This window comes from Neophocaena asiaeorientalis, unplaced genomic scaffold (assembly GCF_003031525.2).
Source record: "Neophocaena asiaeorientalis asiaeorientalis breed wild unplaced genomic scaffold, Neophocaena_asiaeorientalis_V1.1 scaffold197, whole genome shotgun sequence".
NCBI classification, from domain to species: Eukaryota; Metazoa; Chordata; class Mammalia; order Artiodactyla; family Phocoenidae; genus Neophocaena; species Neophocaena asiaeorientalis.
In genome coordinates, this window is record NW_020174703.1 from 3,232,033 (window position 1) to 3,246,820 (window position 14,788).

The following is a 14,788-nucleotide window of genomic DNA, read 5'->3' on the forward strand; positions in this document are numbered from 1 at the left end:
TACAACTTTTTCTAAGTAGTCAATCTGTTTCTTATCAGGATTTTTTCTTTAAATATTTTTATGAAAAACAGATCCTAAATAAATCCTTTATTTTATAAGCCTATGAAATTTGTGATCTCTATACATTTAATTACAAACCTACTTAACCTCAAACCACACTAACCTTTATATTAAAAGCTATAACCTCAAGTGCATATATATGCCTACCAATATGTAAATATCCACTATTATTATTATGATACTTGTTGAATAGTGTTTGAAATTGAACATAATAGGTTCCAGATCAGTATTCCAGGGAATCTGTGAAATTTGTAAGGAAATTCTGTTGTACACTGGATCTTTAAAGAAAATGATGAAATATGTACTTTGGCAACATGAGTATTTCAATTGCAAAAAAAAATGTTATCAAAGATCTATCTCAACTGCCAGTAACTATATGAAATATAGATAATTACAAATTAAATTTGTGACATTTAGAATGTTAACCATAGTTCCAGGTGTTTAAATGCCTCAATCTCTTTTCTTTGTTCTTTGGTATTTGTCGCATGAAGCCTACCTGTAGCAAGGCATGTTGACCATTTATTAATGCAGACAAAAATCTCTTTAAAAAAAGAAAAAGACGAGTGTTTCATCTTGCTGCACTACCTGCCTCTGCTTCTGCCTCTCCATCAGGTTGTACCACATTCACATTTTCCAATTATCCCTGTGTCATTTGGCATTTTTATCTGACAAGTAAATTATGGTCATCAAGAAGAGTGAATCTTGAAGTCTTCTGTGTCCCAATGTAGCCACACTTTGAAGTACTGAATTGCATTGTTTCTGGAGAAATGACAGAGCAGTGGAGGAAAGCACGCATGTGAAATAATTTTCTGAAAAAGTGTAATCCCAGCTAAGGGTCTTTACTTCAACAGAAATGATTCATGAGGTTTGTTTCCATCCAGCTGAGAAGAGAATTCAGTAACTGGCTTCCTAGAGTGTGTCAGAGAGTTTCTTGCTATTTTCTCTCTCTCTATCTATCTATCTCTCTCTCTCTCTCTCGTATACCAGTCTTAGGGATATTTTTCCTTTTGGTAGATGGCACCAAATGTTGAATGAATATAAAAGGAACATGTTAGTACAATCTCAGGCAATACCTCTTCCTCTAAATAGCTACTTCATTCAAACCCTAGGATATTTGAATAAAGAAGTTTATTCACACTATTTTCTATTAATTTATCTTTGAACATATTAAATGCCAAAATACAAAAGTGTAGGGGAATTTTTTGTGTCACTAGGACATTTTTAACATTAATATTACCAAACAAATCATACATGAAAACTTTTTATAGTCAGCGATGTTTAATCCTTACATCTAGAATGTGTTCTTTATCTCTTCTTCATGAAAATATGCATTTATTAATCCCTATACTGTGTAAGGCACTGTGCTAATCCCATGTGATACAGAAAGGAGAATGATATTATTTCTGCCCTCAAGAAGCTTATGACATAGTTGAAATGGGCCAAAAAATGGAAATCTTCAGAAATTGAATCATTTTTGATAGTTGAAGTTTTCAGACAGAGGTTTGGTCTTTAAAGTATTATTTTTATAATTTTTAAATATTTTGAATATTTTTCTTATAATGCATCCACAAACTCCTGTCCTTTTATATAAAATATCTTGAACATATCTCAGCATTTTTTAATGGACCTTGAATGATCGTGTTAATGTATTGAGTTCTAACATAGTGAGTCCTTTGGTGCTCCTTGAATTTTATAGGGCTGTTTGATCCTCAACTCCTGCCTCCAGAGTAGTATATATTTTGGAATTTTATGTCAGATTTTCAGTTTTCCCAGTTGTTCTGTCAGTCAGCCTAGCAGTGTGCACTTCCATTCAATTCCCTCTCTTCAGGTATCTGCTTTGTGAACTTGGAAATCAATAAACATGTCTGAAGTAAGAGTGTGAGGCACTGAAGCTGCTTTATGAGTAAACTCTGCGTTCATTAGTATGTGAACATCTGTCAGATGTTTCTTCAGAGGCTCTTTACGTCTGTCTTGTTTGCCAGTGCTCCACCACATTCCACATAATTGAACTTGCCATCTAGCTGAATTCAAATACATGTGATAAGATGAGTATCTGAACTAAGAAAATAGCTGTGAGGATAGGAGGGAATGGGAATGAATTAAAAAATACTTTAAAATGTAGGAATGACAGGATTGATGATCTGCCTGCATTATGTGAGGGCTGAGTCCAAAGTTTCAGTCTTGGACATCTCTAAGAATGGTATACTTACTGCAATGGGAGGATTTTACTGTCTAGGCAAGAGGAAAGTCTGAGGTTTTTTTGGTTTTTTTTAAATTTTTAAATCATTTTATTTGCTGAGTATTTTTAAGTATTATTTTGAAGTATAATTATCTGGCCACATAATGTGGGTTGGATTAGGAAGAGACATTGTGGAAAGGCAGTCTAATAGAAAATTATAAAAGTAGCTTAATCACGTGAGGCTGAAGTCTTAGAGGCAGTACCAGTGGTAATAAAAACAAGATAACACAAGACATAATAATAATTTGACTTTGGACCTGGAGTTATAGGGAAAGGTAAAATCAAAGATGACCTCATGCTTCAAGTCCAGGTGGCCAAGAGAATAACACCATCTACAAAATCACAAGATTATCTTCATCTAGGAGAAATATTTGTTCAGTTTTCATTGCTATCTCACACTCTTATGTCTACATGACCATACAGTGGTGAGATTTTACAGACTCATGAGTCTCCATTGTATATTGCTATGTCTTTATATATATATATATATATATGCCTCATTTCATAAGGTTAAACCAATCCTGACTGCAATATATACCCTGAGAGGGGAATTTTTTTCCTGAAAAAAATAATGCTAAGGATTTCCTGAATCGATCGTCAACAAACCTTAAGGTTAATTTAATGGGTGCTCTCCATACATTACTTTGTTGAGATTTCTGCTGTGTTTAAAAAAATCATTTGGTAAAGTGTTGAGATAATAGTATTTGAAATTTTGACATTTCATCTAAAATTGGGAGTCATAAATAAAACGTGAATATGAAACAAATTTATTTCACTGGGCAACATTTTGAGAAATGCTTTATTCAAAAAAATCATGTAAATGTTGTCTTCCGTAACTTTAAAAAGATGTTAAAACAGAAAAGAGTTAACTTTAAAAAGCTATTGCATAGAAAATGACACAGAATACAAATAACAGATTTTACTTTGAAATGTAAATATAAACTAGAATAATCTTGATTACAGAGAGACAAAATCACATGCCTCCATAGAAGAAAATTCTTTGGTTAAAAATAGCCAAATTGCTTTTCCCTCATACTTTCCTTAAGACATGAAATCTATTTTTTTTAAGTATTTGGATTCCAAGTAAAGAACTTCACTTTTTTCTCTTTAAATAGCAATATCTAAAGCAAACCTCATTTAATAATGCCATCCTGACTTATGCCAGGCATTGGGTAGGTACTAAGTCCTTGCTCAATAACAAATTTGCAACTCTTTTGGGGTAATTTCTTCCTCTTAAGGAAGTATGCTTCTTTCCAAACCATAGAATGAAACATATCATTTTAATATACTTATCTTTTTCTAAGACTACAACCTCATTCCATTAAGCAAAGGAATATTCCCAATCACCTAGTCACAATTGAATTTTATTTCTTACCATAGATTATTGTGTTTCTTATTGTGTTACCTCTGAAGGACAGGTTTGCTCTGTATACACATTTCTCCTACAAAACTAATTAGAAATAAGCAAGCTTCTTCTCAGGATTGAAAACATGAATAGGTGGTACTATAGACAAGTTTTCACAACAGAGGAATTTGTAGCTATACTTATTTTTATGGAATCCACTCGGTAGATGATTTTATGGTTTATTTGTCGAAGTGTCTGTTTACATTAATCAAGTCTTTGAGACCTCTAAACAAGGAACAACTCCTCACTGTCTCCCTCCTCCTATTCCTTTTCCTTCCCCTCCTCCTCCTTCTTCCAACACATCATATTTCCAAACTCCCACTCTGCTGACTACCGTCAAAGGCTGTTTATTCTCTTCCAGAGCACCTTACAGTTTCTCTTTTGTAACAGTTCGTAGACTCATAATTATTTGCTCATTGTTTATCTTCCCCACTGGACGGTAAATCCAGGAGGACAGTCTTTATTGTTTACCACTGTATCCCTAGAGTCCGTCTCAGTGCCTGCCATGTAATAGGTGCTCAATAAACATTTATTGAATGAACTAATAAATTCTTAACCTTGGATTCACATTTATAAACTTAATCTACTCAACCTGATCAAATGTAGAAGTCTGTTCTTTCTAGTAGTCCCTGCCTTCCAGGAAGCATTATCTCCAATAATACAGAATAATTAGAGTCCTCTGATTAAAATAGTGTTGGATAGACTTACTTCATATACATAACGTTACTACCTTCAAGGTAAATCTCTACATATCAAGTGGAAGGCAAGAATATGGATTACCCTAGGTTAATCTGACGTGTTTTATACGGGAATCATCCAATGCACACAATCATTCAAACCATTCACACAAACAAATATTTATTGAGCTACTACCATGTATCAAACTCTGTAGGTCAAATACTGTATTAGTTTCCTAGGGTTACCATAACAAATTACTGCACATAGTGGCTTAAAACACCAAATTTGTTCTCTCACAGTTATGGAAGCCAGAAGCAGAAGCATACTCTCCCCTAAGGCTCTAGGAGAGAAGCCTTCCTTGCCTCTCCCACTGTCTGGTGGCTCCAGGCATTCCTTGGCTTGTGGCTGCATAACTGTATAGTCTGTTTCTGGCCTTCTCCTCTTTATTTTCTCTTCTCCTGTCTCTTATAAGGACCCTTTTCATGGATTTGGGCCCACCCAGTTGATCCAGGATGATTGAGGTCCTCAGTTACACCTACAAATTCCTTTTGGGGGAGAGGGAGGAGGAAAGGGTGTCTTCATTCAACATATTATAGATACTATAGTGAATAAAGTCCCTGCAATAGAATTTGCAATCTAATAGAAAGATTACCAAAAAAAGGTAATTTCAGTAAAACATGATAGAAATTTATGGATAAAAGTAGTACAAGGGTCTATGGGAACATATATCTAGGGACCTAACAAAATCTAAACAACCAGAAAATGATGTGATGTTCATGTAGGAGGATTGATTAGGAATTGACCATGAAAGTCCAGCGCATTGAAGGAACTGGCAGAAATTTAGCATGGTTAGAGAATGATGAGAGATGAATCTGGAGATATATGCTAGAGCCATTTGTAGAGAGCCTTGTTAACAAAGTTAAGGGCTTTGGACTTTATCCTGAGATAAAGTCAGAGACCTGTGTTTGGCTACATTAATACGGTAAAAAGGCAGAAATTATCCCTATCCAGACCAAGAGCTGAAGCACAGGTCCTATGAATTCCTCTTATTTCCATATGGCAAATCTTGTTCTTCCCAGTATTTGATTGCAGCCTTAGTGAATAACACAATATCAGAGTAAAATTGCTCTGAAGGATTGTGTTAAGAATATTTAATTCAACATTCTCATTTTTACAGACATAAAACCAAGGTCAAGCAAGGCTATGATGGTTCTAGAACACACAGAAGAGCCCCAAGCCAGTTGTTCTGTTAGTGTAAATGGTGGTGCAAAATAGTGGCAATAGTATGGACTTGGAGATTGATAAATCAGGGTTGGGTGGCCAGCTTTCTTGTGTACAAGTCGTGTGACCTTAGGCAAGTAATATAACCACTTAAACTAGGAATAATAATAGTACCTACCTATTAAGATGTTGTGCAGATAAATTTGATAATGAATTTGAAACACTAAGCATACTGCTAGAGGATAGTTTACTATTGAGTACATATCGCTATTGTTGATGATGATGATGAGATTCATAATGTTTTCACAATCAACCCAGCCCCATCATCCAGAGAATTTTACTATCAGTATAATAGTACATCACATTATATACTCTTATTTTCAAATGAGTTATTTTCAAATATATATATATATACATATATATATAATATTCTCCACAGAGGAGTGTTTAGAATTCCTAATACAGATGTTTAAGAAACAATTATGCAGAAATATACATTTTTCAAAGTGTCACATCTTAATACTGTTATCCTATTAAAGTCTTAATTGAAGCAAAGTTCATAAATATGTAATCACAAGGGTGAAAAAGAAGATATATTAGTAGTACTGGCATTTTACCGAGCAATTATTTAAGGAATAATAATAGTACTTACCTATTAAGATGTTGTGCAGATAAATTTGATAATGAATTTGAAACACTAAGCATACTGCTAGAGGATAGCTTACTATTGAGTACATATGGCTATTGTTGATGATGATGATGAGATTCATAATGTTTTCATAATCAACCCGGCCCCATCATCCAGAGAATTTTACTATCAGTATACTAGTACATCACATTATATACTCTTATTTTCAAATGACTTATTTTCAAATATATATATATATACATATATATATAATATTCTCCACAGAGGAGTGTTTAGAATTCCTAATACAGATGTTTAAGAAACAATTATGCAGAAATATACATTTTTCAAAGTGTCACATCTTAATACTGTTATCCTATTAAAGTCTTAATTGAAGCAAAGTTCATAAATATGTAATCACAAGGGTGAAAAAGAAGATATATTAGTAGTACTGACATTTTACTGAGCAATTATTTAAATTAAACAACACAATTTTCTATAATGAGGTAATCTGATTTTCCAAAGGTACCCAATTACATAATCATCTCCACCATCTGAACTTTGAATACACGGTGTCAATAAATCACTTGCTACCTGGCTACCATGAAAATACATGCTCTAGGTTTAAAAGTCTTGAACTATATATTTTACAAATACACCAGTTGGTAAGTAAATAATGTTTTCTTTTTAAATGCTACCTCCTTTATCTTCAAAAAGTTAATGTTTTCTATAACATCTACTCCTTACAATTTGTTATTCAATAATTTTCAATGAGAAAATGTGACATTTTAAAGCACACATTAATTCCCATGGTATCAGTGTTATTTTGAAGATTAGGAAATCCGGTGAGGACCTAATAAAATACCTTCAGTACGTTATTTATTGGATAAGATTCAACTGTTTAACTTGTCTCTACACACATTGTGTGCTACAACTCAACACTGAAATAGATTGCCTGAAAATATCTTGATTAAATCATAATGACTGGGCTTCCCTGGTGGCGCAGTGGGTGAGAGTCCGCCTGCCGATGCAGGGGACACGGGTTCGTGCCCCGGTCCGGGAAGATCCCACATGCTGCGGAGCGGCTGGGCCCGTGAGCCATGGCCGCTGAGCCTGTGCGTCCAGAGCCTGTGCTCCGCGACGGGAGAGGCCATAACAGTGAGAGGCCTGCGTACCGCAAAAAAAAAAAAAGAAAAAAAAATCATAGTGACTAAGGTCTAATTCCAAGGTTTAGTAAATTTCTTACTAAAACCTGAACATAACTGACTTTTGTTTTTATTTACATTTATATTTCTTAAAAAGCCTCCTAAATGCTTAACTGGTTTCTTACTGACTCAACAATAGCATTTAAGGTTTAGATATTCTCTAGTAGATATGTCATTTTTATGAGAAAGTTATTACTCTGGCTATGATTTGCACATAGTTTACCCCGTACTTGATTCCCAGAAAAAGATCTACTTCTACGGAAAGTACCCAGGTTTAATAAATTTAAATTATTATGGTAGAGAATTAAGCAGTTTGCTTTTCAGTTATATTCTTTGATTCAGTTCACTGCTTTCAACTGATTAATCATTTTTTATAGTAATCTAAATAAAAATCAAGCTTTATTTAAGTTAAGGGATATTGGAGACACTGATTGATTTAATGTTTTAGAATATTGATAATTAACTGAATTATTATTGCAAGTTATAGCATAGGAAGGAGAAATGAAACAAATATGTAAAGCCTGAATTCTGGTGATAGTCATGTGTGAGGTGGATCAAGTTCTTTAACTTTACTGAGCTTCAGTTTCCTTACTTCTATTATTAAGCAATTACCCATATGCCATCCAATAAAATTGCATCTCATTAAAACTTCAGTAATACAGAGAAGGAAAAGTGCTAATGAATTAATTGAACTAAGATATTTTAAAAGATTCCTGGAAGGTTAGTGAAACATGCAGCGCTTGCAGTTTTGATACAGTTTTGTAAATGAGAGAAGTAATATGCTGTTATCATACATAATCTATACTTTTCCTGAAACACGGAAGCTTTTAAATGTCATTTTTTTTAATGACTGCTAGTCAAACATCTAAGCAACTACTATGTATACCCTTGTGCTCTAGAGGTGGGAATTCATAACTTTGATGTTTGAATTAAGTTCTTTGAAATATAAAGAAGTTTGTTCTTAAATTGTGCAATAATAGCCTTTTCACTTTGTGAAAACAGACATCAAAACAGTCTGTAAAGCCTGGTCTGTTGGTGGATGGTCAGGCCACTCAAGATGGCTCTCCTCTTACTCTCTGTCCACCCACTGCTAGACCAGCCCATGCTTCACATACACCCTACTCACATGACTATACAATCCTCTTAATTATAGGGTTTAATCAGTAACTGCCTACATGCTTGCCACCTGTACCAGCTGCTGGTTTCCCTGGTAACTGATGAGCCAACCTGAAGTCAATTCCCCCTATAAATGGTAGCACCACCCCGCCTCTATAGTGAAGGCTGCTACAGTGTCCTGCCTGCTCTCTGCTGTCCACGATGGGGTGTCGCTCCAGGACTTACAGACTTGTAAGAATCCCTAACCAATAAACCATCGCTGTCTCTGTCACTGTCTTCTGGCTCTTTCTTTTGTCTCTCAGCTGGGCATTTACAAGGTTTGCAGGCCTGCAGGGTGTAGCCCAACAGTTGGCAAAATTGTTCAAGTAAATAACTTAGCAATTATATAAACAAAATCCTTTAGTGCGTCTGCTGATTTAATTTTGCAAAACCTACTTAATCTTAAAATGAGGGGTACCAGGAATCCATCTGCTTTCTTGGTATTTTTGCAAAAAAGAAGAAAGGGTTATGCGGTAGGTTATGACCTCAGTCTTCAGCCCTCATTTGGGGTTTGCATCTTGTGTGTCAAATAGAGGGCGAATGTGGTGGGATTTTTTGGTATGCATTACCATATTTTCAAGCATATACTAAGTTGTAAAACAATTTGGTAGTGAAACGTCACCCAGGGAAATGCTAATATTGTACCTGTGTTTCAGCTTCTGACATGGCAGCGGAACAGGGGCAGATTCTTGTGATAGCCACCGCGGCCGTGGGAGGATTCACTCTCCTCGTCATTCTTACTTTGTTCTTCCTAATCACTGGAAGGTAACTGAATTATACCAGAGTATTTCCAAGATTTGTAAATAGCCATTCTTCTTACACACTGTACGTTCAGGGGCTTTTAAACTTAGCACAGTATACGTGTGAGAAAAAGGGGTCAAGGCAGATTCCACTCTGACAGTGAACTCTATGTGGCAATAGAACCACCATGGCAAGTTCTCTGTCAACAGTTCCCTGAATATGGAAGCAACTGAAGACTTGATAAAAACGCTTTGAAAACAATGAGTGATAAAATCCTACTTAATAAGTTACGTCTGGGTTTTTCCTTTACTGCAATCAAATTACACCATTAAAGGGATTTTGCTTGGAAAAAATATATAATTCAACAGAGAAACTGAACAATATATATAAAATGCTTTATAAACTTAATATTATAGAAATGTTTTATTCTATTCATTAAATATTGAAAGGATCTATATTAGAACTATATTAATGGTTGTATAAATCAAGTTATTTTTCTACCTAAGAGTAATATGGATGAAAATTTAAAATAACAATAAATTTAATGTAGCAAAAGACCTAGACTTGAATCCCAACTAGCTGGTCAAAGTGCTTCATCCATCTAAACCTTAGATTTCTATTTTTACACAGTTTGGTATCACAAAGCATTAAAATGCTTTATTGATTTTTAAACATATTAGATTGTTTCCATGAACCAGTTACTGACAATGCAGAGATGTGAATGAAGAAAGTGTGTATGAAATTATTTAAAAGAATAAGTGTCATTTCTTATTGAGCCCTTGATATTTGGCCCAGACTTTTGTCAGAAATTGTGAAGTCTTCAGATCATATTTTCACTCCTACAAAGGGAAAATATTCCATCTAGATTATCAATAGTGGCACAAAATACCTTGAGAGTTTTCCTGATACAGCAAAATATCAGTGTCATGATTTAAAACTGTAATAAGAATGCCAGTGAAACAATACACATCCTTACTGACTCCAGCTAAAGTACACCAGCTCTGCTGGGAAACCCTGATTATTTGATGATGCCCAGAAATTACCTTCAGAGCCAGTAGTTCAGCAACTATGAACACCCTTTGTTTTATTCATTTTTAAAACTCTTACATACCAATATTTTGTTAAAAATCATTACAGAATTATAGAGAATATGCATATATGAAAAAATATCTGAAACTGACAGCAGACTAGAAGTATATATCAATAAATTGACAATTACTTAGACACTTATCAAGTGTGGGTCCCTGAGGAAATGTAACTGCTACCTGTTAAGAGTGTATCAGATTTAGTTATAACAAATCCACTTTATAGGATTTATCAAGGAACAAAGAAACACGAGGATATTCTAATGTGGTTAAGTTGAAATGGTGGCTTCCTTATGAAATTAATTGTAAAAGGGGCACGTTTACCCCTATGTTCACTTAAAATTTTCAGGTGTATTAATAGACATAGCATGACTCTTGCAATTAATAGTGTCTCAGAGTTCATTTTAATAGCAGTGTCATATTTATTGTCAATTTTAAAGAATGCCTCTAAGTTCATAATGGAAATTGATTCAAATCCTATTTTATTTAATAGTGATTCAACATGTAGCAAAATTGGTTCTGATTTTTAAGTTATATTTTATGTATTTGTAGAACATGAGCTAAGGCCTTATTTCCTCACAGAGTATTTCAGCAAACAGTGATTTAAATAGCACATACACATGTAGAAAAACATTTCATTAAAATATCAGAAAATACTGCCTTTACACATAAATATGACAAAAGAAGACTTTACAGTCATTGTAGGCTAAATAAAGTTGGCCTAATAAACCTGAGATTTGGGCTCGACTGCTATCTTTATTTGGGATTCCTGAAGCAGAATTTGAATACCATTTTAAAAAAGATTTAATAATAACCAAAAAAATTGAAAGTTGAAAATAATTTAGTACAATTTCCATGTTTGCCAATTTATATGACATCAGAAACTGCCTTAACATTCTACATACTGGAAAAAAACAAGTTCAATTACATAAGATAAAATAATTCATTCTGGAGCATCTTTTAAGCACTATGCTAGGGGAGCATTCACTGGAAATTATTCTATGAAAATTGTAAGACGTTTCTGAATAAATATGCAATTTGTCATAGGATCTGAGACCAAATTCACACTGAAAGATTGGGTTGTGCACCACAGATGTGTTCTGTTTAACCATTTGGAATTAGCAACTTGATGAGCTGTTAGATAATATGGATGTTGCCGAATTTTTCATGTTGAAGAAGTCATAGGAGATAAGCACCTGCCTGTTCTTCAGAGCGTGATTCTTCCGAGAAAGCACAGAACATGCCTCCACCACATTTCTAATATTAAAAAAAAAAAATGCGGTTTAGCACTGAAACTGGAAGACAGTTGTCTAAATTTCTGAGATTCTGAATCAAAAACAATTTTTCCATTGTGACTTTTAATGCATTTCATCGACTCTAGCTATTAGAGACCATGTAAGGAAAGACATGATGGTTATTGCTTGTTATTAAATATTTTCTAAGCTTCCTATCATTTGGATCAGTCAATCCACTTGAGAGTATTTTATTCCTATCTGGGGCTAATTTTGATGTATTAAAAAAAAACCTTCTATGGAGTATTTTCATATGTTATAAATATGTTCTTAAAAGTGGTCTTTATAACTTTTGCCTATGGGTGATAAGTATTTTAATTAATATTGGTTCTTATCCTGCATAATTACTAAAATAAGATTCTGTTTACCTTTTTAAAAGATGTCAATGGTATATAAAGGCCAAAATGAAGTCAGAAGAGAAGAGAAGAAAGGACTTACAGAATGGGCATTGTAAGTAGTTCAGTGACTGTATTCCATGATTTTCTACTGTTCCAGCACTTCAAGAGTTCATTTTAAACTTGTATGCATGAATTGTGAAAGCCAAAGAAATTCAGTTCCAACCTTTCAGCATTAAGACTTTTCATCTGGTTTCTAGGTTTGCTGGTGGAAATTGCACCTGCTTCTCATTAAATGATATTACCTTTTTCCTAATTCTGCTTGCTGGAAAACACAACAGACTGAATATGCTAAAAATACAAGATGACTGATTATATCTAGTTATTTACCATTCACAATGGCTCCAATACATTAGTTGGTTTTATTTAGTGGAGCATTAGCCATAGAAATATTAAGGAATTCTTATTCCCTCTTACAGGGACTGTCATTTAACATATAACAAATCAATTTACAATTCATTAACACTAAAAAAGAAAATCAGCTCTTTAACTCTTAGAATATGTATGAAATCCTGGAGCTGACTACAAGGTTATATTCATTTGAAGGATCTCTTCCCAAGCAAGCTATAATTACCACTATAGTTGGTTTGATAATTGCCACCATCTCCTCCCCAACACCCACCTTCACCTCCACCTCCAAACTGCAAACTACTTTGTCAAGACAGATTCTCTGGCATGAGACGCTGAATTAACAAGAAAGGGATGTTCTCTAATTAACCACAGTATAGAGATAATATGTGAGGCAAGTCGTTTAACTATTTAAACTCATCTTCTATTTCAAATTGAGCTCAAGTTATAAGGGACTTTTCGATCTATATTACCCTCCAGCTAACGGAAAGGATTTAAGTGAGGAAATTATAAACTAGAGGGATACTTTAGGGCTATTTTTAGGCTCATGTGATTTCTCAGAGAGAGGTCTGAGGACAAGCTGCATTAGAATGTTTCACTCTTACTCACCAAAGTTCAGACTCAGAAGGTCCAGGGTAGGGCTAAGTCATGAACATTTTCAGGAAGCTCTCCTAGGTGGTTCTTTTCACAGAGTTTGAGGCTCACTGCTCTGGCAGAGAAGGGAGAGCCGAGACAGCTGATACCAGGCAAAGGATGAGCTGAAAGTAATGTAGACAGAGGCAGAAACCTGGATCTAGACACCTGGACCGATGACTTAAGCTGAGCAACCCTAAGATTCACTGCAGTGAATTCAGTACTGAACTGCAAAAGAAAAAGATGCTCCTGAGGTATTTATTACCTGTTTTCCAACTAACAGTTTAGCATAAACTCAACCAGATGGGCCCAGCAAGAAGCAATGAAAATAACCTGAGGCAGCCAGGTACAATAGAAGAAAGATAACAAACAGATGTTTAAGAAGACACGAATAAGTAGTAACCAGATATTCAAAATTGAAACTAAGTTTGGGGTTTTTTTTCCTATACTACATATATTGTAAAAAAAAAAAAAAGTGATACTAACTAATCAGTTTATTCTGTAGAATGTATATCACTTTAAATTATTGAATGGTTAAATGTTAAAACCAACTAATCATCTCATAGTAGCCTTTGAGCTTCTAGCATTCAATCTGAAATCACAACTCCTACCGTTACAAAAATATCCTGAAGAATATGAACTAGAGGTACAAATGATCTGTTCTTGTTTCCTCCAATCTAAAGTCAAATTCTTGAGTTTGAGAAGTCAAGAAAAGCATAGCATTTCAGAATCAGTCAAATCTATCGAGAAATATGATTTACTGGAGCTCTTTTGGGAAGTACTAATCTTCTCAAATCCAGTACTAGAAGACAGGAAGCAAAAAGTAATGAAAGAAGACAACAGGCATAGAAGAACTCATGAAGCAAATTATTGCTAATAATGGGCATTTCATCACCTCCTCTAAACTCATTTTATTGCCTTTTGTTTGTTTGCTTTTGAGATATTCTTGCAAGAGCATGTTTCTAAGGAGACCTAGGCAATGCTTAATTCAGGGTGTTGTATGGTTTTCAAAATCTAAGAAACAACAAAACCAGATATAATTTACTCTGCCACAAATTTAGCATTGATCTTTTAATCCTTACTAATTCGTATTCAGTAAAGGTTTGCTGTGTGTTTATTGCCTATAAAACTATACCTAAGGTATTTGGAAAGGTGCAAAGATGTATAAGAAATGATCTCCTGTCCTCCAGGAGCTAGCAACCTGATGTGGAAAACAGAAACCAGTGAGCAAAACAGAGGAATATCCACAGGCAGTCTGTGACTACTTTACATACTGAAGAAGTTGCAAATTAATATGCAACCAGACATCCAATTTTCTAGCCACCCCTATTCATCTTCCTACCTGCCTGTGGGCTGTGAGCACCCACCAGGGAAAGAGGAGCAGCTACCTCTGGGCAGTGACCAGATTTGGACCTTTGATTCTTATCCTCCCCTCCAGGGTAGACAGTGGGTTCTTTCCAGGACAATGTGCAATTTGGCCGTGGAAGCAAATACAAGAACACAGGACAGGGCCGTTTCCACAGTGTAGTGGTCCTCCCTGTCACTGTGCCATGGAGTCTGTGCTTTACTGCCTAAGAGTTTCTGGAAGGGGAGAGACCACAGGACTGGGACATGAGTTCAGGAAAACCTAGTGCCTTAGAGTACAAAGGTCCAGGAGGGACTCTAAGGGGCTTGTTTTTTTTTTTTTTTTTTGGGGGGGGGGA

General features: G+C 34.8%; 1 protein-coding gene across 2 annotated transcripts in view; it reads left to right on the forward strand.

The window, feature by feature from the left end:
* Positions 1–14,788, forward strand: part of EPHA6 (EPH receptor A6) — an 848,766-nt gene that overhangs the window by 588,089 nt on the left and 245,889 nt on the right. For both annotated transcript variants that reach the window (XM_024759215.1, XM_024759217.1), the window contains 2 exons: positions 9,248–9,356; positions 12,089–12,159. In XM_024759215.1, the coding sequence (XP_024614983.1) occupies positions 9,248–9,356; positions 12,089–12,159 (180 nt within the window). The remainder of the gene's footprint in view (positions 1–9,247; positions 9,357–12,088; positions 12,160–14,788) is intronic.